Genomic DNA, 25,550 nt, shown 5'->3' on the forward strand with positions numbered 1-25,550 from the left:
TAATTTTAAAATAATTTTAGATAATACGCCTAAAAGCTTCAATTAAGTTAAACACATATTAAATATTTAGAGAATATTTTAAAAGTAAAATTTAAAATGTTAAAAGAATTGATAAAAAAACTGAAGTTTAAGTGTTTATAGATTAAACAAAATTTAGTTGAAATGAATTAAATAAAGTTTGTTGAGTTCTTTTATTAAAAATGAATAATAATTAAATTTAATTTGAAAATATAATTTCACAAACAATAAATTAATAATTTGTAAAAAATTAAATAAAAATACAATATTTATATACAAAATATTTAAAGGAGGTTCTCATGTAAATTTTTGTCTCAAAAATTAGACGGAGCATTGTCCGAAGAGATATGCGCCATTTTCCTCTCTTTCAAATTTGATTTGATCCTAAACTGGTGAGAGACAGAGAGAGAGAGAGAGAGAGAGAGAGAGAGAGAGAAACCCTAGAATTTTGAAGTTGTGGTGCGAGAGAAGATGATACTGAGGACTCCACCACCGAAGAGGCAAAGAGGGGAAGCCATAGTTCACGAGAGTCCATCAACGGTGGCCGCCTCCGAGGGACGGCTTGTCATCTTCGAAGACAATCCTCCGGCGGCGCTTCCGCCGGAATCATCTCAGCAGGCCTCCGATCACCTCCTCTGCACTTATCAATGCCGCCAGATGGTAACCTTGTGCTGACGATTCATTCAGCCTTCAACTTCCTATAAGAATTTGCTTTTTTACTTGTTTACCTTATTCGTTTTGTTTTCCTAGGTTAAAGCGGAATTTCTAGATACCTTGAGCAATGCGGAGAAGCAAATTTGTGATTATAAGTCCAAACTGGAGGCATTAAATGAAAACTTTTCCAAAGCTGGTAGATTATTTCTACAATTTGCTCTTATATACCAGTAATTAAGACATATGTTTGTATGGTTGTGCAAATTTTGTGTAATTTTGGAAATGAGGGATAGCTTTAGTTTTACTCATCTACTATTTTCTTACCACATGATTTTCCATGTGTCATAAACCTTTCCTTCATTTGCTTGTTAGCTTTTGCTACTTGTTCTTCTTGCTTTTTTCTTTTTGCTTCTTGCTTCTAAGAAAAGAAAATATAGTAAAAGCAACAACCAAACAGTACCCTACTTCACAAAATTTTTTGTAGCAAAAGGCTCACTACTCAATTTTTTCATACACATTAACTTATAATTCAGTTTCTTTTTACTTTTACCAGTTGTGCTGTAGTGTCAGAGCCTTATAGAGTTTCCATGGGGGGAAAAAGGATAAATTAGGAACTGTAAGGGGGGATAGTTTTGAATATCTTAACATTGATACTCAGCCGAATTTATATAAGCCTTATCACAAACTAATTGTGTTTGGGCCCATTAATATTTTTTTTCTTCATTCTTTATGATAAAATTCAATGCTGTACTCTGAAATTTGTACAGAAATAAGCAACTAAATTCTGTCTGGATTTATCAACAGAGTTTTATGCTCAAATTCTTTGATAGGTGTTGGTTCAGAATTTTAGTTGAAATTTTGCTTCTTTGAGTCCATACTATTTGAAAAATGGGTAAAATTGGGCCTCTTGCAGAGATAATTATCAGTGCTGTATGGTTATTTGGGATTACGTCTTGCATGACGCATTATTTTCTCTTGTGAATGTCTGAATCCTTTAGTTTATGTTTGTATTGCTTTTCATAATTTTAGCCCAATATAATTCTAATCTTTACAGAGGCTGAGAGGAAAAAGTTTAGGGATCAGTTCCTTTATGCAGAACAAGAGCTAGCGGCTGCAAAAGGACGTGAACAAATGTTGCATGACCAGCTCTTGAAGGAAGTTGGTGATTCACGGGAAAGATTTAAAAATCAATTAGAATCATACAATGAGCTTCAGGTACCATTTCTTAACTTTTATGAGATTGACTGAAATATCCTTCACTGTTTGAGAGTTTAATTACTTTTTGCTTAAATTATATAAAGCACACACTAAGAAGCCTTTAAGAAAATATATAACTATTACATCGCAGTCAACTGATAGGAAAGTTCAGCAAGTTGCGATACTATTGCTAATTGTGATTCAGGCATATTTAGTTTTTCAAGGTACAAATGTGCTAGCGAGGCATCCCTTTGCAAGATTACATGGTCTAGCTAGAAGCTGCTATAGCCATGTTTTCCATTTATAGAAAGAATCAAACTAAAAAAGCTTATGACAAAACCTCCTTGGTATCTGGACATCTAGCAGCTATATTAGTCGCACAAACCGGAAGAATCTTGTTTGGTTATATGGTAACACAAAAAGAGATTAATCTTCGAGTTCACCATTTTTATCATTATCTTTTTTATCTAAGAATGGTCTCCCCTGTCTTGTGAATATAAATTGATAAACTTGCAATTTCTATAAACATTGTCGTCATAAAGGGATCAAAGACATCTCCTTAGATGCCTTGCATTATTACTTGCTCCTTGGTTGTAAAGTGTATTTTTTCTTAAAAGAAAATGGAAACTAATATGTACAAATACAAAAGCCTTGGCATCTCATAGTTGTCTCTTGTCCTGTATTATTGAATTGATGAAAGAATAGGTGCTTTAATCTTGTGCACTACATGATGATGAACATGGCTTCCCAAGAAACTTTAGAGCCACATTTTGAAGCATAGGCCTAGAAGATCCTTGCTTTAATTGCCAAAATTTAGGATGCAAGACCCACTGATTTTGTAAAAATAAAAACTACCAAACACCTTCTAATATCTTGAGGATCTGGCAAAACTCTTGAAGTATGACTTTCTTTCTTCCTTAAAAGTACCATTTACAATATGAGTATGTAATTTTTTATCTCTAATGTTTAAGGAAAATAGATATTATATGACAGCACATCTTTATTAATATGTTCTATGTTGTCCTTTGTCTTGTAGATAAATAATAACAAGGATCGGGAGAATGCTGTGTAGTATCTTAGAAGAGACTTTTATTACTTAATAATCCAAATGCATCTAATATGGTATCTTTCAAGAGATTATTTACATTTGCAATTGACCCCCCATTTATGGAATAAACCTATCTAATAAGATTTTATTTCTTGAATATCTAATAAACCAATCTAAATGCATTTCAATTATTTGTAAGACCGTAGAAGATGACATATCTCGTCACACTTGATACTTTTAATCTTGTCACTTTGACTTGGGTATGGGATGTGAAGTGTGGGTCCTTGTCAAAGCCGCAGATTGTCAATTGCCTTAAATCTATGACATGGGATATGGCTAAAAAAGGGTCTGAAAAGAGGATACAAGTGAGAGACTTGTTTTTAAATTAATAATTTAGTCAATCACTCCCTTGGTATCAAATTGAGTGTAAACTTTGTAGATGGCGCAAAGTTTCATGCTTGAGGTGTTTCGTAGGTTCTAGTTTCCAACTTCTAGCCCTTAAAAGCTAAAAGGTAGCCCGCTTAAAGAATTTTTTTTTAATAAGTTGGTCAATATTTCAATGATGTGTAGTATTGAGACAATTACAGTCATTAAGCCAAAGTGAACATTATTTCAAAACATCCTAAAATAGAAAGATGGGCATTCAATTTAAAAGAGGGAGTATATAAATTCAATTTGCTTAACTATAAGTGTTTATGAGTGATAATTTTAATTTAGTGAAGATGTTAAAGGAGGATAGAAGTTGTTTCGATCAACAATTATGCAAGTCCTGCCATTGGCAATGGCTTTATATTGAAAACAAAAAAGACCAAATTGGAATGGTGCCTTCTTTTGTCTTCTAAATTAATAAATGGGCTCTCCAAGTATTAATTCATAAATGAGCTTGCCAAGTTTTTGTTCCTACATGGGGTTTCCAAGTATTAGAAAATGGTATTAGACTTTAAAAGATTAAATAACCCTTAAAAGGCCTAGTTAGGGCCCAGGCTTTCGAAGATGAGGGATGACTTGTTAACATTTTGTAAAATAGAAAAAATTAATTATATTAGATGACCATTATCAATACTATGGTAACATGCTTTATCATCTTGCTTGAATGTTTGGATCACAGATGAGTTGAACCCATTTTAATTGGTTCACATGTCTTAACTGGATTCTTAGTGTGTGTTGTTCATGCCTTATGCAAAAAGCTATTGTTTGTATGTGTGTTTGTGATAGTTTTTATTGACCTGTCCCAGCAATGTCATTTCCTAAGTTATTGAAAATTTCCATATTGCTGTGTTTGTGTCTTGTCGCAGTCATATCATATGTCGGTATAGGTTCTTCACATTTTTGATAAATGGTTTATGCTTCATTTCTCTTCAGTCTGTCAAGTCTTCTGTCTTTGAAAGCATGTTCAATGATTACCATTCTATTTTGTGTTACAGAAGAAGCTGCAAAATGAGATGAACCTTCGCAAGAAAGCTGAGTCCTCTGCAGCATCTGCTGAAGAAAAAGCAACCGTTTTGGAGGGAAAACTTAGTCAACTTTCTCAAAGCATAGAAAGGGAGAAAAAGCGACTTCACAATGAGCTTGCTCAGCTGAAAGGAGAATCAAAGCTTTCTGTTTCCAGAATAAGTGCTGATGTGATTACCTACACTTGTTTATTTAATTGATGAAAGGACATGAATTAACATTCATTTAGTCTAAACCATACTTTGCCTGGTTTGCAGCTTGAAAAAATGGAATTTAAAGCTAATAATGCTGAGAAGGAATCAGATCTTTTAAAAGAGCAGCTGGAGGATCTTAAGAAACAATTTAATGAGGTTTGTTTTCTGGTGTCCTGATTAATTACAATTCTACATGCTAATTGATTTTTGTACTTGACTTTGACTGCATATCCATGACATCAAGTCCTCTTGAATATAAATGCCTGTTGTATTTTCTATTGTCGTACCCCTGTCTATCATTTTTTTTTGCTCTTTCTTGTGTTTGGTGAATTAGTTAAGATGCTGTTATCATGACTCTATTTTATGATTGAGTGTTTGATTCTTGAGGTTTTGCTATTTAGGATGCAAACTGTGCATGTTCTGCTGGTTGTATATTTATTTTTATGTCATTTTGATGAACCCGTCAATTCTGTGCTTTGCAGTGCTTGCATCAAAAGAGTGAACTAGAGAAGAAGTTATCAAGTTTCACATTTCAAGAAGTTACTTCCACTGAGGGTAATATTTTGATTAAGCATTTGCAAGAGGAGCTTAGAAACTATGTAAGTTATTGTTTTCCAGGCATAATTTTTGTCCGTTTTCTATGATAGTTGTCATTCTTTTAAATCCTCTATCATCTATTACTTACACTTTATGAGAAATTTTCTTATTTATGTACAAATGTACTCATATATATGTGAAAATACTTGCACTGTAAATTTGAATATACTGAGTGGTTAGCCTTTGTACAAACAAAAACATGTACATCCATCTTCATAAAGCAATAAGGGAAATTCTGCTTGTCTACTGGTCATTTGACTGAGTGGAGGAGGCTCTTTACTGTGTCATACAGTACTGCTTGATACATGTAAATTTTCTCTTTGGAGCTGTTAGTCAACAATTTCTGTCAACTTTGTTTTTATCTTGTTTTTTTTTTCTGATGATTTTGTTGACTTAATCTTGAAAAAAATTAAATAAAATAAGTACTGTAAAAGGTTTAGAGTATGAATATAAGCCCTGTTTCTAAAGCCTAAATCAGACTGCTCATTTTAGTCAATGCAGTATGGATGAGATTCTTAATTTCCGTATGGCACATTGCTCCCTCTATATATGCCGTTTGAACTTGCTTGGATTGGTGATTCAACTTTGATTTGATATCTGGTTTCTAAGTGCCATAGTTTTTCATGAGTTCTTTCATTACTGTTGTCCATTCTTTCTTGGTTCAAATTTCATCAGGAGTCTGAAGTAAGAGAGGCTAGAAAGTTGAAATCATCTCATGAGAACATTGAGTTATTGAAGGCAAAATTACTGGGAGAGAAGGGTCGCAGAGAGAGGGCAGAATCAGAGCTATCTAAGTTGCAAGAACTACAGATAAGTTTTAACAAGTTGGAGGATGAGTTGTCATCGTGGAAGCTGATGATGAAGGACATACCTGGCGTGTCATGTCCTGATGATATACCTGTCAAATTTGCAACCTTACAAAAGTATGCTAGCAGCTTATTTTGGATTCTCTTGGTTTAACATCGTGGTCCATCTGTTAGCCAAAAATGAAAACAGTGACAAAATTGTGAAGAGAGTGCTTTTTTTTTTCTTAAATTTTTTTGTCCCCTAAATTTTGACTGTTTAATTTTCAATAACTATCTTGTAACTTTCTTCTTTTCATTAGGTTGGGGTGTTAATGTAGGAGATGACATAGAGTTTTTCCCTTTTTTTTTTCTGTTTAGCTTTTCCAGTGAGGGCTTTAATTTCAGAAATCAGAAAGATAGTTTTACTTGATGGTTGTAGGTTGAATTCCTCTAGGGTGAGTGAAAGCTTGTTGGAAGAATCATTTGCTACTTTATGTCTTCATCTGCCATCTGTTCCTCTGTTTAGTTTCTGTCCAAGTTGGGACCACTTGGAGTTCCTTAGCTGGCCTTTCGAGCCAACAGCCCTTTTATTTCTAAGAAATGGTTATGCTATGATATTTTCCCCTGAAATTATTTGCTTATTTTCCTCAATACACTTCATTTTGCGAGAATCAGATACACAGGCTATTTAGTTTTATCATCATACTTTCTTGTGTAGAATGATATATTCAAATACATGCTTATTCATTCTTGAAGTTACTTAAATATTATGCATTCATGCTTCTTTCTGCATGCATGCCTGAATCATTTATCAATGAAGCGATTGTTGTTTCTTGTGTTTTGTTTGTTACATCTTGTTTGTTGATGTTGGGATTTTCTTTTCAATGCAGGGAAGTAATTGACAGTACGATTAAGATAGGTGATGCAAATGCACGCTTGAAGCAAATTGAGGTAGGACTGGATGCCGCACAACTTGCTAAACAGGATGCTGAAACTGATGCAGTGTTGGCTAAAGAGAAGGCAGAAGTCTTAAAATCAGAGGTCAAGCGGATTGAACTCATGGTAAGTGTTATATGTGCGAGCTAGATGTCATTATTATACAATAACTATCTTTTTTAGATTTTTATTGATTACTTAATAATTTCCCACAACAGAGTGGAATCTGAGGGATATTACTCTTGTAATATAGAGTTCATTTAGAGCACTAGTAATATAAGGGGTTAAATTGCTAAGAAAATAAAAGATGGAGGCCTATGGAAATCTTTTCAAATTGTGGTAGGCCAGCTCACTTTGGTTTTCCCTTGGAAGCATGTAAAAGTAACTACAAGATGAAGGGCTTAATTTTTATAGTCATTTTATTTACTTATTTAAGCTCTTTTTAGGGTAAGTGGGGGTGTAGCAGATATCCTTGATTGCCCTTGGTATACTCTTTCAGTAGAACAAGTGAAGTGACTACAATCAAGGCTTATAATTTGGTGTTTAATTTAACTTTTGTCATTGAAGATTGATCTTCTGGCCATGTTTTACAAACTATGAAAGTATTCCTTTGCAGATACCACAGCATATCAGGGAAATACAAAGAGTATATATTTTTAAATACTTAAGCAACTAGGCTTTGACCATGAATACTTGAGCCAGGATAGCATATCTGCTTTTACATGTATGGGAGATTGATTTGAGCAAATGATTCTAAAATGTATTTTCTTTGGAAAACTTATTTGTTGGTTGTACCTGCACATGTTGACAATGACCTGCTGGGGTGATGAATGCAGGCTTTTCTACTAATTTCCTATATCTAACAATTGTAATAAATAGTTTATTTAGTGTTGTTTTATTTTAAAAGGTGGACTGTTATATTGCAGCTTTCTGTGGTTACTGAAGAGAGAGATAAGTTGAGAAATGTTATTGATGAATTAAAGAGGCCTAAGAATGAAGAAGCAGGTGATCAAGTGGCCAGTGGAAATGTTGTTCAGGTCTTCAAATTCTTTTGCTATTTCATTACTTTCAAGCCAAGTCTCCCCTCTTTTCTCCCTAAAACTGAAATAAATGTATAAAGTATCCTTCACTCTTAAATTTGTTGTCTTTCCTGATTGTTTTTGACTATTTGTTCCCTGGTTTTAATGTGCAGGAACTTGAATCATCTCTTGCAAAGAAGGAATCCTGTATTAAAGAACTACAGAGTAATTTACATGAACAAAAAGAAGTTAATGATCGACAACATAATGAGATAAAATTGCTCCATGATAGGCTAAATAATGAAGCAAGAAGAATAAAATCACTAGAAAGAGAGAGTGATCGACTTCGTTCAGAGATTTCGCTACTGGAGTCAAAGGTATGTGGCTGAAATTTTTAAAATATTTCAGGGAGCATGGTTGATCAATTATGCTTGTGTTTCTTTTATTGTTGTTGTTGTTAATGTTGCTTTGTAAAAATGGTTGGTTTCCGGGAAAATTCTTTTATGTGATGATGCTGGACAAGATCATGCCTGTCTATTATTAGGGCACGTAGGATCACATATGGTATTTTCCTATATATGTTAGGGTTTCACAAGTAGTCTGTAAGTACCTAGTAAGGTTTTGGTAGCAAGTAGTCTACTGAGATATTGAATATTGGCATTGGATTTTCTCTTCCTACTTATTCTCTACATTTTTTCTTTTTTCTTTTTCTTCTATTTCTATCCGCAGCTCCTCTATTTCTTTTCCTTTTCTCCTTGATTTTCGAATAGTTTCTGCATCTTTCTTCCCTTGTTCTGCACCATTTGACCTTTAACTGATTATCTGTCCTCTAGTGGGTTGTGCATTATTGATGTTGTGGTTTGTCTCGCATGGAACTCCTTGGAGTGTATGTAGAGCCACACACATGCAAACTCTCTCATTCCTTGATTTCTCAATAACATGAATTAATTAGGAGGGAAATTGAACATATGGTACATATATAGTGAATTGGTAAAGATGCTTGATTTGTCTTTTGTTCTTGACAAGTGGTAATAACAATTTGGTTTCTTTTAATAGCTGGGTCATGGTGATTATTCTGCTGCAAATACAAAAGTTTTGCGAATGGTAAATACTCTTGCTGTTGATAATGAGGCAAAACAAACTATTGAGGCTTTACAAACTGAGTTACAAAAAACAAAGGAGAAGTTACAAGCTCTTGAAGAATTGAAAAGTCAATCAGGTATCAAGTGGTGTTCTTTGAATACTAAATTTCTAGTTTCATAGTTTTTTTTTGTTTTTGAAAATTTCTAGTTTCATAGTTATGCTTCCATATTTCATTTCTTTTTTGTGGTTCTTGTTGCAAATTTTTATTTATAGTTGTACAGTTTCTTTTTATTTTTCCTAATTGCTTCTTGTTTATGTCAAATTTGATTCCTTTGTTGTAAAATCTTCAGTTGTAGAATTACTAGTTTTATCTTTTTGTTTCTTTTGATTTCGAGCTATTTCTCTTGAATTCAATCCTTGTGGTGTAAAACCTATAGTTGTAGAAATGAACTTGTATTTTGTTTATGTTTGACTAATGTCAGACTTCCATGTGATTTCTAACAACTTTATCTGAATTCTATTGGCTTGGTCAGTTCATTCTTTTTCTTTTAAGAAAAAAATGCACACCAATATGCATCTCCAGGCTTTATTTCTTTGAAAGTCTAAATGATGTAATTTCCATTAGTTTTCAAATGCTAGGAAATGTATTTCTATGAAATAAGGTAACACATGCAGATTGGGGCTGAACATATCTTTGTAGTCAGCAGTAGAGATGGAAAGTTAGAAATTGAAGAGAGAAGCAACTAATTCTGGCAGTGTGTTCTGGATAGGTTCTCTAGGAACACATAGGACACCTTTTCCCCTGACCAAAGAACATTTGCAATTTGTTGTTAGAGGTTAATGAACTTGATGTCAAGTTAATTATATTCAATGAATCACTGCCCTCCATGACCCATTTATCTGCAGTCGATGTCTCATTGGGCCATAACTTTACTACATTTTCTGAGATTCTATTTTAAGAGCCATGATCTTTTGAAGTTACAGTTTTAACACTTATTTGAATTAGGGGAATTCATTTTCCATACCCTATGAGTCAATATCTCTATTGTTATAAAATTTTTAGTAAGGTGCTAGATGTGTTGCTTGGTTATGGGAATGATTTATTGATCCATATTGCAGTCCATTTCAAATACACCATTACATAATGAGGTTATCCATTCTCTGACTAGTTAATTTGTATAGGTGATACTGGGAAGCTGGTTGACTCCTATATATCTGAGAAGATAATGAAATTAAAAGAACAAATTGCAACACTCGAAAAACGTGAAGAGAGGTGAGTGGTGGAAGCATTTTTGTAGTCGTTATATTTATTGTTAATGAGTTGGATTTGTTATCACTGATGTGTGCGAAAATGCACTCTTGAAACAGATACAAGACTGTTTTTGCAGATAGAATTTCAGTTTTTAGGAGGGCATGCTGTGAGCTCTTTGGTTACAAGGTATAATGCATATGGCATTTTACATTTTGGTATTTCCTAAGCTATCTCTCACCCTTGTTCCGTTCTGAATCTGTTAACATACAAAATTTGTTTTGGTTGGTTGTGCGTGTGTTTTTATATTTTCAGACTTGCTGCACACCAGTGTGTTTAGACAAAAGCACCCTAGTCCTAGTGTGGTATATTGATGTAGAATAAGGAGCCAAAACAAGGAGAAAATAGAGATGAGAGGGAAAGATTAGGGAAGAAAAGAGGAGCAACAAGGGATATAGATGGAAGAGAACACTGGAGAGTGGTGAAAAGGAGGAAAAGCCTCAATACTTTAATATACCAAAATCTTAACAGTTCATATTCCAAGGCTACTGCAAACTAAAATAACCTTAGGATAATTATGCTTAATGCTAAACCCTAATATAAATGCAAAATACAAAATATAACATCAAATTAGAGATTTATTAAAACTTTGATATAAATCTATAAACACCGTGTCATTCTCCTTGAAGACTAATGAAAGAAATGAGTCGTTATTCAAGTTTGGGCTTCAAGGCCATCAGTGAGATCTAAGTCAAAAACAAGAAAAGCAAAATGCTTGTTTAACCTCCACAATGAAAGCAACAACTCAGCCAAAGCTGTAATACCCAAATTGAGTTTCTTTGGTGTTATAGTTTTCCATAGCAAAGCTTGAGTAATTTGTCATTGTAATAGCCACCATTGACAAAAACTTTTAAAAGCTTAGTATTGGAAAAAGGATAACAATATGTATTTGTGTAATAAAGAGATCTATAGAACATAAAGAAATTAGGGAATTTTCTAGCAAGCTTTAAGCCAATGGTGGCTACACCATAGCATTGAGCTTCTGTTATAAAAGCTCAGACCTAGTGTCATGAGCTTGGAGCTTTAGCTAAAAGTTGTGTGACGTTTAGACTTGTGTATTGAAGACTAAGCAAGTCTAATCTCATATTGATGTGGAATATCGTGGAAGCGTAAAGACAATTTGAAGAGAACAAAGAAATAAAAAGTGCATTATTCCTCAGAGAAAAACAAATACCTAAGATCTAGCAAAGAACTAAATTGCTTGATTTGACAAACTTGATTTGATTGCCTTACAATGAAACATAAAGGGCTATTTATAAGCCATCTTAAATCTAAAAAAATTCTAAACCTACTTGAAGTGTAAGTAAAGTAAATAGCATAAAAGAAAATGGCCTAATCATATACTTAGTTGTAATGCAAGTAAAGTAATCAACAAGTAAAGAAATATAAATATGAAGAGTATTCTAATTTCTTTAGAATACTTAACTTGGCTGCTACTCTTAATAGTTAATGGATCACCCTCATACGGGTTGTCCTTTGTACGTGAGGTGTTGGTGTGCAGCCCATGTGCATATTGTTTTCCTACATATGGCCTCTTTGCACTTAACTCACATTGCAACGGGCTTTGTGGCGCTGTTTGCAGTCTGATGGTGTGCGGCTCAAGGGTTTGTGCTCCTTGAGTGTGCGGCGTTCTCGTATGAGGCCGTCTAGGGTGCATCTTTCTTGTACGACGCTTTCGGGTATGCGGTCCTCTTAGTCAAGGTCCTTTGGTGTGTGGCCCGAGTTATTCTATGGCGGCTTGATGCTAGTTGTTGAATAATTTGTGCCCCTAGAGCAGTGTGGCACATTTGTGTGTTGTTGGTCCAAGCGTTCCATCAGCCCAAACATGTTATGAATTTACAGATCGTGACATTTTCCCCCACTTGATTTGGGCAATGGCTTTGTTGCCTTGTGGTCTCGTTTCTCCACAAGTCTTCTATGGTGTCTCCACTAACTTCGTGAGTTTGTTTGAGGTAGCTCCTCGTTGCTTGTCTCATGAACACCTCCAACTCTGGACGTGTTAGATTGTGTGGATATTTGGCTCTCGACTGGCCTTTGAATCCTTCTTGGTGTGTTTGTGTAGAGTCCAAGTGCATAGCTCTCATGTGCACGAGGTTTCCATTTGCAGCATACGAATGGAATAAGGGGTTTGAGCTTGATGATGGGTTGTCAATCTAGTGCCAAAGATTGGTGAAGCAAATTGCCTCTGCTTGGTTTGGAAGTCGCAAAGTGCGGATTCTTGGTATTTGTCTGCTAGATGCAATACTATCTGCTTGAGATCCTTGACATATTTTGTTAGTCACCAGTGTTGCTGTATTGCTGCCATCAATCCATCTATCCTAACATTTTGGTATATTAATATAGTTATCGCGTCGTGCAATTTTTGCGAAGCTTATCACTATTTGGACCCTAGCTGCTTGATATCGACTTTGACCCATTCAAGGTTACTTCACACTTATTTCTCGATGGTCATCTTCATATAAGATATGCGATCATCGAGTGCTTGTAACATACTCTCAAACTATCTTAAACCAACGCTCACACTATCTTGCGATCATCGTGTGTGCGCAGGTTCTCTGTTTACAACACTCACACTATCTTAAACTAAGGCCTTCAAGAATGACGTGGTTTGATCACTAATTGATGTTATTCTTTTCTCCAATTCTTCAATCTCAAACTAAACTAAATTGTAGCTCCAATATCAACATTCCTCAAAAAGTTGGGGAATTTCGCTTTAATACCAACTTAACGCATCAACAAGAAAAAAAGAGAACTAAGGAGAAACTATAAAAGTTCCTCAGAGAAAGACGCCGCGCACTAGTAGCTTGGAAGCAAAAGAACAACTCGTATAAAGGTGGTGCATTACCTATTAGGAAGAGTAGTAGTCAAGTTAAGTATTCTATGGAAATTAGAATGCTTTTCATATTTATGTTTTCTTACTTGTTGATTGCTTTACTTTCATTATAAATAAGTTTAGAATTTGAAGATTTCCTTTTATGCTATTTACTTTACTTGCACTTTAAGTAGGTTTAGAGTTTTCCTAAGTTTAGGATAGGTTATAAATAACTCCTTTATGTTTCATTGTAAGGTAATCAAATCAAATTTGCTATTCAAATAATTTAGTTCTTTGCTTGGATCTTAGGTATTCAAATAATTTAGTTCTTTGCTTGGAATAATAGACTTTTTATTTCTCTCAATTTTTATTCTTTTCAAATTGTCTTTACGTTTCCACAATATTCTACGTCAATACAAGATTAGGCTTGTTTAGTCTTAGATACACAAGTCTAAGCGCTGCACAGATCTTGACTAAAGCTCTAAGCCCATGACAGTGGGTATTAGACTTATTGTTTAGTTTTGGTACAAAATTGAAAAATTGGAAAAGAGAATGATATCAATTGGTGATTAGATCATGCCATTTTTGAATGCTTTGGTTCAAGGTAGAGTGAGTATTGCAAACAGGGAAACTGTGTGTACCCATGAAGCGGAGCATTATGAATTTAAAGATATCTTGCAAGTACTCGATGATTGCATATCTCATGTGGAGATGACCATCAAAAAAGAAACATGGAGTACCTTTGAATAGGTCAAAACCAGTGTCGAGCAACTTGGGTCTAATAGCAATGAGCTTTGCAAGGAGTTGCATAATGTGATGGATCTCAAGTGTGGGATTAGATGGATTAATGGCAACGGTGCAACCATAATACTGATGATTAGTAGAATACGTTAGGGATCTTGAGCAAATGGTGTTGCATCTAGCAAACAAATATCGGGAAGTTGTACTTGTGACTTACAGACTAGGCAAAGGTGATTTGATTTATCAAACTTTGACATTGGACTGACAATGCACGTGTTAAGCTCACACCTTAAGCTCACACATCTTGTTCCCTATGTGTGCTGTAAATAGAGACACCGTGCATATGAAGGTTGTGCACTCGGACAATACATAGGCACACTAAGAAGAATTCAAAGGTCAACTATGAGCCGAATATCCGCATTATCGAATGCATCCAGAGTTAGTCTTCACGAGATAAATGACGAAGAGCTGTCTCAAACAAAGCCAATGAGGACTTTGTAGAAGACTTGTGATGGAACGAGGCAACGATGGCATTGCCTAAATCAAGTGGGGGAGAATGTCACGATTTATGAATTCGTGACACGTCTGCACTTTCCTCCCGTGCGGCACCCATGTGCACAACTTCTACATGCATATTGTGCATGCGGACTTGGTGTGCAGGGCACCCAGGTGTGCTATCTTCTTGCACGCGGATTTGGCACGTCAGGCCTTCTTGGTCCACATTGCTCGGCATGGCTTGTCTATCTGCGCTTTGCTCATGTGGCCCAATGTTGCTGGCGTCTAATGTGCCTAGAAACCCCCAATCGATGCTGGCTCAATGGTGATTGTTGTTGAACTTGCGTGCCATGTCGCCCCATGGCTGAATGGAGTCCCATTCGACTGTTGGACACTCCCTTGTGCTGTTGGCTTGATGGTCCCATCGAGTTGGACTAGTCACAAAATCATAGACTGTGCCTAGGGGGCTATGAATAAGTGACAATTTTTAAAATGAAAAATAGAAGAATGAAACAAATGCATGACATAACTTATTTTTCAAAGATATGATGTGTCATGATGAATACTTGGGTTTAAACCCTTGTTTTCCATGCAGTTCCACTTGAATTCAAACTCTTTGATTTATAGATCTGGTATTTATTTAAGAATGGTGTTGGTGAATTAATTAAAAGAAAAAACTAAGTTTGGTCAACTTCTAAGAGCAAAGGTTTGAATCCTGGATGCTAGACTGGCTTGCTTTGATATGAAATTGATGTGAAACAGAGGAGGAAAAAGAGGGAAATGGTAGAGATCTAAGGGAAAATTAGGGAGAAATAAAGGAACTAAAGCAGAGAGAAAATTAGAGAGAACAAAGGGAGAGGAATATTTCAAAACTCAATACTGAATCCAGTGTTATTAGAAACTGATATATTATAGGTACTTAATAAGTTAAATTTTAAGCACTAACATAAACAAAAAATGGAAAATTCCAACCTTAAAATGGCATAAATAGAAATTACTGGAAAATTAACAAAGTTAATTGAATATAATCCTAAACAGTTTTAATTCTCTTCAATCAACTTTTTGTCCTGTAATGAGAAATGTGGTTGACACTAGGAAAAATTTCATGCCCCTTCCAACTTCTCAACAAACCTAAATTGGCTAAGCTGAAAAGCTAATCTATTCCAAGGCATGGAGGAATCTTATGGTGGCTTACTCATTATTTTCTTAATTTATAGAGGTACTTTTGAAAAGTCTAATTCTTTCTACTCTCATCTAACTGATTAACCATCTATTTCACAAGCTTTTGTCCACTTTTCTCTCTCGTGGCTTCTTCTCATAACAACCACTGCTTCTTTCAGCAACTGCATTTTGGTTACTGATTCTGACTAACATCTAAGTATACAGAGAAGTTTTTTTGTTTCTTTTTTCTTTAAATCAAAGTCATTATCTTTCTTACAATTTGTTTACTGAAGATTGAAGGTTGATATTGTTCAATATTAGATGTAATCTGCAAGAATTTGGTATATTGTAATGGAGAGTGAGGAGAGGATAGATAGAGAACTGGAATTTCTTTCCTAACTGATAAATCAAATGAAAATGAAATCAGTTTTGTAAGTTAGGTTTTGCTTTGGTTTTAGCTTCAGAAACCAATTCAAGTAGATTTGGTATCATTTTTAATTTTTTAAAAGTGGAAAACCTCACTGATTGCCCCTAATTTGTACCATAGTGTGTTTTTGCACGTCACTATTTCATGGTTTCAATTTGATGATCTTTTTTGGCAGATTGTAATGGATGAGCATCAGCGTCCTAATGGAATCCCTGTGACACATTTTACCCTCCAATCAATTTATGCTCAAAGTGATGATGAGAAGCTTGAATTTGAATATGAATCTGGGAATACAAACATTTTGGTAAGCCAAGTAGTGGAATGGGATTGTCGAGTGGGAATAGTGTTAGTTTAATTTCACATTCCATCTTCATGTGAAATTTTTTTTAAGCTTTAATTGACTGTCTTCAAAAGGTCAATTGCTTGCTTTGGGACCATTAAACGGGGAGAAATTGCAATTGCAATTGCATTTCCAGAGGCTGTGCTAATGTATCTCCATTATTCTATTTAAATTGATTATAGAACCAAGAAGAAATATAAACTAAGTTTGCTTTATGATCCAACAGGCAAATGATTATACTGCTCACCCTGAGATATCTCATCAGGTAACAAGTGTAAACTTTTTCTTCAACGCTTTGATGTCTTCTAGGTATTGGAAAGTCAAATAAGAAATAAAAGCTACTTGTGAAAATGTGTGGATAAATGACTTTATGGTTTTGCCTTGTCAACTAAAGTTTATGAGTGCAATGTGAGGAAGAAAGGTGCATCTCAAATTCAAGGTGAGAAGACAAATAGGAGAAAAGTGATATTAGGCTCTAGTATTTACCACATCTGCACTCCTAGTGATGTAATCAAACTGACAAGCAGATCCTATGAGAAGCTTGAGCTCGGCTTGAGATTCAATCAAGCTACTTGAGCATGATTTGATTAGGTTCAATTATCATCAACTCAAGTAAAGAGCTAAAAACTCGACCTAAACTTGAGCTTGTGCTTGAGCTTGAATTTAAGAATGCAATTAAAGTTAATTATACGTATATAGATATTACATTTTACTACATGTATAAAAATTATTTATATATGTGTAAATTATTTAAAAATTCAAAGGTTTAATACTCAAGCCGAGTATTAGAAAACTCAAACTCATCTCAGCTCATTCCTTGAAAGTCTAGAGCTTGAGGAGTAGATAGTTACTGCATTCGAAGATTCTTAGCCTAAGTTACAACAGTTCTAAGTAGATTTCTTCTGATACCATATTTCAAAATTGTCATGTAAAAGATTTGTTTGAAATTGATAGATGTAACCACCTGTTGTCAAGAGAGTCGTGACTTATGTTAAGGAAATTTAGAATGTATACTTTTTTGTCTTTCTTGCTTGTGATCTTCAACTAATATGAAGCTTGTTCTTTTGGCAGGTTGATATATTTGTTCGGAAGATGAATTCAATCCCAGCTTTCACTGCTAATTTGACAGTGGAGTCTTTTAACAAGCGGACTCTTTCTTAAGGTAAATCAATGTGTCTGGATAGCATGTATAATTTCTTCTTTGGGCTGGGGGATGTACTCTCTCTCAGGCTAGGCATGAGTGTCTGAAATCCTAAAAATTAAAGAAAGCAATGACAACAGAGGTGCTAGTCTGGATTGATTTGTGGATATACTGTTTAAATGTCATTTTTGCTTGACTCTGTTTTAGTTCTCAGTGCATTTACTGTAATTGAAGAGTACCCCGATTTTCATCAAAAAAAAGGTGACAAAATCCACTTTTCTTCAAATTCTAACATGTGGTTTCAACACCTTGACTTGTTTTTTGCACATCGCATGTAAGATCATTCAAACAGGTCGACTAATGGTGTGTAAAAGTAAGCTAGCGTGTACAAGTAATTGTTTCATTCAATCCTTGCATTCATTGTCTATACAAATATTATTTTACGGGTTTATATTCGATGCACAATTTGTACATGGATTTTATATACTATCAGTGAATCAAATGTTGTTACCTCATTAATAAATAAATTTAAAAGTTGAAAATTATAAAAAATAAATGCTAAAAATTTTAAAAATATTTATTTTGAAAGATTTTGAACTTTTATCTTTATGCATTTATGAGATGGTATTCTGTGATTAAATAATATGTTAAATAATAATATATAGATATTGTTCATTGATAGGTATTAAATATAAACTCTTCATTCACTGTCAAAACTCATTTCAATTCATTCCTGCCTTGGAAAGTGACACTTTGTGATTCAATGATAGTGCATAGATACTATGCACGAATAGGATATCAAATACAAATTCTTAATTTACTGTCAAAACTCATTTTATTTTATTCTTATTTTCAAGTGTGACACTCTATTATTAAATAATAGTACATAGGTGCTATGTGTCACGGTCTTAAAAGAAATTCATGAATCTCACATCAACAATTTATTAGAGTACGATTGAGTTTTGAAGTGTTGATATTATCTTTAACTTATGAGATGATTTTTGTGAGATAAAACCATGAGATCTAATAGATCAAAGTAGATAATACTTTACAAATTGGTATAAACCATGACAATATGCACTGTTGTGCTATAATATAAACTCTTAGTTCATTGTCAAGGCTCAATTCTAGTAGGTTTCTGTATAGATGGGAAGGTTGATAAGAGTGGGGATTTGGTTTTGAAAGTGGACTTGAAATGTCTAGTTTATCAATGGGATTGGAGCTGAGTGAATTAGAATTTAATATTGTCACACTTACTAAAGCTATGTGCACGATGAACCATTGAGAGGATTCTCCGCAATGGTGGCAAAACATGACGGCATGCCATGTGTAAACGACATGGTGGTGCCTAAAGTGGAGGTGGTTAGAAAAAATATGCCATTTCACTCACAGCTTTTTTGACTTTCACCAGTGTAATAATCCTTTCCCCTTTCCTGCATTGGTTTACTTTTCCTGGGTTCCATTATTAACAACATCCATCTCTGCTTGGAAGTGTGCATATGCACAGTGCATGTGACACATCAAGCGTTTTAAAAACAAAATAGTTAAAATGTTTCTTATTTGTATTAGACTAATGGAGAAATTCTAAAATATTTATAAATGTGAATGTTATATGTTATATTAAATTAATTTTTCAAACAAAGGATAATTGTCTTGTAACACGTGTTTTATATGAAATGGACGGATCAAAATTTGCTATAGGACAATGGTAATTGATTTTAAATACTTATGCCTTTTTTCTAAGTATCTGTTTAGTTTGATTTTTTTTTAACTTAAAAGTTATTATGAAGTTTTTATGAAAAGTAGTAGTTTTTAAAATTAAGTTAAATCTGTTTGGTAAATTTTTTTTTATAAATAAGTTGTTTGATAAAATAATTTACATAAGTTTTAATTTTGATTAAAATTATCATAAAAGGTATTTAATAAAAAAATTTTATTAATCACAAATTTTTTTGTTCATAATGAAAAAAAGTTAATTTTAGTTTTTTATTTATAAAAAGTATAAAAAGTATTTTTATATGACATAAAATTAAAAATTAATAATAAATTATATAAAAATAAAAATAGATAATGTTGAAATTATTTTTAATAAATGAGGATATTTTTGAAATAAAAAAAAATTCTTAAAAAAAGGATGTGTTTTTTAAAAAAATAGAGAGATAGTTCTTCTTTGGAGCTTTTTTTAAAGCTTTTTTTTAAAAAAATTTTATTCTTTTAAAAAAATTGTTTTTTTTTAAGAGCTTTTTTAAATTTTTATTCGGTTTGTTTTTTACTTTAAAGAGGTAAATAAATTGAAAAAAAAATCAAACCAAACAAGTCTTAAATTAAAAAAAATTATTATTTCAATAATCTATATATATTTTGTGAGGCACTTGATTGTTTGCATCTTTGGTTCTATCATAAATAACAATAATATCCATCTTTCGTTTGGAAGTAGGCACGTATATTACGTGATATTTTAAACAGTTAAAAAAATTAATTAAAATGTCTTAATCTCATATCAGATCAACATATAAAAATTTTAAAAAATTTATAAATATAAATATTTTACATCATATTAAATTAATCTTTCAATAGAAGATAGTGGGAATTGACTCTACAAAGCCCTTTCTCGAATCTGGAATATACATTGAGGCGCATGAGTGCGACATTTGGTCAAAATTGGATCTCTTTATCCTTCTGCAGCGAAAGTGTTTGAATTTTGGAAATCGGAAAAAGCAGTCATCATTGCCTGTAGAATTACAATGCTGGTTTACCTCCTTTTTCTAGCCTTTTGGCTTCTCAAACTTTCACAAAATTCTATTTAAGTAATTCAGTGGAATGATAAAATAATTAAACACAGTATTCAAAATGCTTTTCAGTTGTTGGACTGCCACAGGCTACACCTCTTGTTTGAATTTTATGCAAAACACCAAATTCTCTTTTGTGCTTCCTACGCATGTTAAAAAGAAACGAGAGTGAAGTCGTCTGTATGAATTACGTGGTCCAAATCTACTTTTGATGAGTTCCACTTAATTATTACACTCAGCATAAACTCTTAAGGCTGATGCTTTTTGAAGTTGACAAAACTCTGGAAAAGACAAAAAGATTGAAACTTCAAGCAATGGATAAAGATTTGTATCTTTGTATATCTAAGAGATAATACTATGGGATTATACATTAAAACTATATAAAATGTAAATCTTTAAAAAAATATTATTTGATATATCATATTATTAATAAATTCAAATGCTGAATACTGACCATTATTCGAATTTAACTTGAATTTATTATAAGTAATAGTTTTACTATTTAGACCCGAATATAAAACATTTTCTAATCTTCCTTTTATCGGATTAAATAATACAAAATATCCGAATATAAAAAACCCAGTGACATCCCTATATAAATCTTATAAAATACCACTAAAAAAGAGAAAGGTTTCAATATTTTCTTAAGGTAAATTTGGTTCAATTATTGGCCCATTCCTTGAATTAGCTTTGCACACACATTTTGAGACATCGAAGTGGCTTACGTGTCCCCGATGACTGGCCTCTAAAAGGGGATGGCATTATACTCTGATCATGATCGAGAGATTTGATTTTTCCCCATGGGTGATCGAAATTTTTTAAAATTTTTTTTGTTAAATAAATTTAATTACGAATTTATACTCAGAAAAAGGAATGCTGAGAGCCAGATATAGTGAGGAGGGCAAATGGGGATGATCTTGACAGTTTCTTTGAACAAAGACAATGAAGAGGAGTTGGAGAATCATCATATGCTTAAAGACAAAAACACAGTGCAACCTTTCTGCTTGGCTTGGTCTGAAGCTGAAAGAGGTTGCATGATCCTCTTGGATTTGTCCTAATTGAACATCCCGGTACTGTCAAATCAATCCCCAACGTATTCTTCTCTTCCATACGCCACAAATCATCAATTCAAGAGAAGATTATTCATGTAAAAAATTATCATGTTTGTCCCTTGAAAGAATCATGAAAACCCAAATCATACACAAAATTTATAAAAAAGAAAAAATTAAGTTAAATACTAACAAAAAAGAAAACAAAAACACATTTCAAAATTTAAATTTATATTTTATGTATTATTAGTACATAAACTTTATACGTTATCAATGAATATTAAAATTTAAATCATAAAATTTGAGATTCAGAGTAAGACATGTAACACCATCTGTCACTTTAACTATTAAAAACGATAAATACTCATTTAATTATTTATTTATTTTCGTATTATGTGAAAATTAAGATGACGATTAATGTCCTTTCAAAAATTATGGTCGTTGGATGTTGAAATTTTGGCAATAACAATCCCACTTATTTGCATTTCTAAAGCAGCTCATAAGCAGAAAGAGTGAGACCTTTTCACTCAAAAGAGTCAAAAAAAGCTTTCATTTTATGACTTCCTTAGGCAACTGTTAGAGAATATTTAAGCCGCATTTTTGGACCTTGCATATGATTCTACAATTCCATAAAAAAAGGTGTCAAAAACCAATGATGATAAGACCTTCACTTAATCACACATTCTTTTTTTTAAAAAAAAAAAAAACTTAATTACATGAATTAATTTATATCATATTTAGGGATGTCGACAGATGGGTAGAGAGTGCATTTTCCATTTTTGTTCTTGCTTCCGAAAACCCATCATCTTTAATTAATTAATATATTATCTCCTTACTTAAAAAATAGAGTTTCAATTCTCTCTTTTTTCAATTATATATAAAAAAAATTCCTACCCATCTTCCCTTTCTTAGGGATTTTGTGACGATAACGAATTAATTTTTCATTCCGTTGTTAATTTATTTGTTTTGAAATTTTTTTAAAAATAAAATTTAAAAATTATATTACATCATACTAACTAATACAATTAAATAAGAATTATCTAAATTAAATTCAATAACATAAATTATTGATCATCAAATATTATTTTTTGAAAATAAAGTGAAATCATTAGTCAAATATTAAAACATATAATTTATAAATTATTATAATTACATAAATGAAGGGGGGTGGGATGTATGCTTCTCATCTTTTCTTCGCCCTTCTTTTCTTTTTCTTTCTCGAGTTGTGATGAAATTGACATCTCTAAATGCATTCCTTGCATTCTTCTCACGAATTAGAATTTCAACACAAAAATCCAAATTGAAAACCCTAAGTGTTCAATAAACCCAAGGTCTACATATAGTATGTTAATGAATTAATAAATCTTATGTTTAAAAACTTTTTAATAATCAAACTACTATGTGGCTGGAAAAAGATTAAATATAAAGTTGGAACAACATGGATTTTTGAACCTTGGACATTATGGCTGTAGGACTTGCATTGTATTTGTATATTTTTTAAAATAAAAATTTTTTATCTCACTTAGTGTTTCATTTTATAATTTTACGTAACGTATTTAATTTTTTATATGCTAAATTTAAAACTTCCAATTCTAAACCGTAAATTTTAAAATTTAAACTTTAAACCAACCTAATATAAAGAGTTTACTGACTACTTGACATAAAATTATGAAAGAGAGATTGAACAAAACAGGAAACAGGGATACAAGATTTATGTTCCCTGCCTTAATGTAAGCGTTTTAACTATTTAACTTCATAATTTAATCATACAATTACTTCTATCTCATTAATCTTACCCCTTTCTATCTCACAATTTGAATTAAAGATATCTAAGTTACGTGGAAGTCAACCAACAAACACGTATAGATGTGTCTAACCTCAAACACAAAGGGGGGGCTCAAACAATAAAATCTGCTCATAGAAACCAATAGCCAAAGAATGTTGGAAGGGATTACTGTTTGACTATTGCATGGAAGACTAGTTGCTGCAGATGTTGTCGGCAGACCAATGACACTTAACAACGATTCATGTCAGAGTGTACAACATTGGAGGTGACGATATGGATGGTGATTGCCCCAGTTGCAAACAACCGGTCATGAAGATTACTACGTGGCTTATAATTTTACTCTAAACTTGGAATCTTCTTGCTACCATTGGTGGACTTGAATTATTACTAAACAAATTACATGTTTGGTACCCACTTTACTGTAATTTGAAAAAAGAAAATTGTATAATTTGCACTTTAAACTATCAAATAATGTATCATGTCGACTTAAATTTAATATTCTTGTCTTTCCGGGAACATTTAATAAAATTAAAACGATACAAATAAGATTAAATCGAAAAATGGCCTAAATTTTAATCTTTGAAAAACAATTGTTGACTCACTTGTTTACACAAATTTTTTTTTTTGAATTGATAAATATAATTGCGCCAGCTTGATCATAGCAGAAGACGTATGTGTTGAAAATCTATTTAATTTTATAGTGTTATTTCGAGTGCTTGTTATTTTTAGTGTTTTAATTATTTTTTGTATTCTCAACAAGACGATAATTATGTATCTTTTATTGATAAAAAAAAAAACCTCAAGTTCTAAAAGGATTAAGTTGATGAGCGGATCCACTTTGAGCAGCGTGGTGTCATATGACGTCACTCATTTAGTAAAAATTTTATTTCTTATTCAACTATATAGATTTTTATTCTTTTTAGGTAAAAGATTATACACCAATCAATAAGTTAAATGTTCAAGTATAAAGTTTTATGTAATTAATAATACTAATGAATTCATTAATTTTTTAACAATTTTGTAAGAAATGGGATCAAAGATTCCAAGTCAAAGTAAATTTATTAAAAAGAGATTTATATATTAATATTTAAATATTACATGCAAAGATAAAAAAAAATTTCTATAATTTAACATGTTATTAAAAAATTCAAAACCTAAATTACTCTTCTTTCCTATTCTACTCTTGAGACCCGCTGTGACACTTCATCTTCTTGATCATTGGTTGATTTTTTTTACCCTCCCTATTCAAAAATTTATGTCCTATATGGAATGAGTGATAAGTAGATGAATGATTGCTTAGTGACATATATTGAAAAATATATATTTGATAAAATTTCTACTGAAGTTACCATACATCGTTTTCAAAATATGAAAAATTATCATAATTTTTACTTGTATTAAATGAATGTATTGAATTTACATTATTTTAATTTAATGTTAAAACATCTACTTTATAGATTTTAACATATTTATATTTTTTAATTATTATTATTATTATTATTATTTTAGTTATAACACCACTCAAAAATATTTTCTGGATCCACCCCCGATTTTTTGACATTTTGTGTAATGAGAAATAATAATTAAAAGAAAGGCAAAAGGGGTGGAAAGGAAGTAAGTGGAAATGAACCTCCACACAAGAAAAGGGATAGCTTAGAGCCCTAAGGAGTGCCCAATTACCAACTTTTCTATCTAAGGTTTCCTTTTTGACTTTCAGGGATGGAACAGTGCTACATAGTTTTGAGTATGGGTTGGGTGCTTTGAATCAAACATAGCTTAAAAATCGGCTTTTTATTATATGTGGAATGTGTCCATTCTAGTATGTTATGTGTATATTGATTTGATATATATGGGCACAGGAATGTCACCAACCAAAAGCATAATCACTGTTAAAATTGCTATCAAACTCCCACTGCCTCGGGGGCCTATCATTTCTATAGGCTATCTATGTACACGATGGGTTTAATCAGTGGTGGTAGAATCATTTTTATAGGTAATAAAATCTTTATTAATTATATAAATTTATTAATTAATCGGAATAGTATTTAATCGATAAATTAATTTATATATTAATTAATTTATCAAGATATTCTTTATTTTTTTTTTCAAAACATTGAACCTAATAAGTAAAGCCTCTATAAATTAAAAACTTAGGATTATGAAATTTTATTAATTAATTGAGATATTATTTAATTGATAAATTAATAATTTATTAAGTTATACATTAATTAATAAAACATTAATTTATCAAGGTATTTTTTATTTTTTAAAAAAAATATTAAATTTAATACATGTATTATGAATTATGATTATACAAATATTACTTAATTATCGAATTATAAATTATCATTATTCGTAATAAGCAACTTATTGAGAATGTCATGAGAAATGACAAAAAAGATGAAGTTGAAGGCAATAGTTCTTTACCAGAGCTTGTCTCACACAAAGATGCATTCCAAGCAATAATCACATTGTATAATTTTCTCTTAACATATGAGAATAATATATCAGAGCTTC

At 32.3% G+C, this 25,550-nt stretch overlaps 1 protein-coding gene across 4 annotated transcripts; it reads left to right on the forward strand.

The window, feature by feature from the left end:
* Positions 1 to 339: 339 nt before the first annotated feature.
* MAD1 (mitotic checkpoint family protein) lies at positions 340 to 17,576 on the forward strand. Of its 4 annotated transcripts, none has more exons than XM_021442670.2 (16): positions 340 to 678; positions 769 to 868; positions 1,727 to 1,887; positions 4,342 to 4,539; positions 4,627 to 4,719; positions 5,046 to 5,162; positions 5,836 to 6,083; positions 6,836 to 7,007; positions 7,808 to 7,918; positions 8,074 to 8,277; positions 8,957 to 9,119; positions 10,166 to 10,256; positions 10,352 to 10,421; positions 16,104 to 16,232; positions 16,495 to 16,533; positions 17,340 to 17,576. In XM_021442670.2, exons 1-16 carry the CDS (start codon positions 490 to 492, stop codon positions 17,427 to 17,429), a joined length of 2,175 nt encoding a protein of 724 aa, XP_021298345.1. In that variant the 5' UTR covers positions 340 to 489; the 3' UTR covers positions 17,430 to 17,576. The 4 variants fall into 4 exon arrangements, with proteins under 4 accessions (XP_021298345.1, XP_021298346.1, XP_021298347.1 ...); XM_021442671.2 differs by having other exon boundaries at positions 4,345 to 4,539; XM_021442672.2 differs by lacking the exons at positions 16,104 to 16,232; positions 16,495 to 16,533.
* Positions 17,577 to 25,550: the final 7,974 nt, after the last annotated feature.

The sequence above is a fragment of the Theobroma umbraticum genome, unplaced genomic scaffold (genome assembly GCF_002168275.2).
Source record: "Theobroma umbraticum cultivar Fairchild unplaced genomic scaffold, ASM216827v3 scaffold_228.0, whole genome shotgun sequence".
NCBI classification, from domain to species: Eukaryota; Viridiplantae; Streptophyta; class Magnoliopsida; order Malvales; family Malvaceae; genus Theobroma; species Theobroma umbraticum.

Excerpts from the sequence above, each read along its gene's own strand:
- MAD1 (XM_021442670.2), top strand. The coding sequence starts at position 490 with ATGATACTGAGGACTCCACCACCGAAGAGGCAAAGAGGGGAAGCCATA. Across the intron at positions 679-768 it reads CTTATCAATGCCGCCAGATG|GTTAAAGCGGAATTTCTAGA; the intron begins GTAACCTTGTGC and ends TTGTTTTCCTAG. Across the intron at positions 9,120-10,165 it reads AGAATTGAAAAGTCAATCAG|GTGATACTGGGAAGCTGGTT; the intron begins GTATCAAGTGGT and ends TAATTTGTATAG.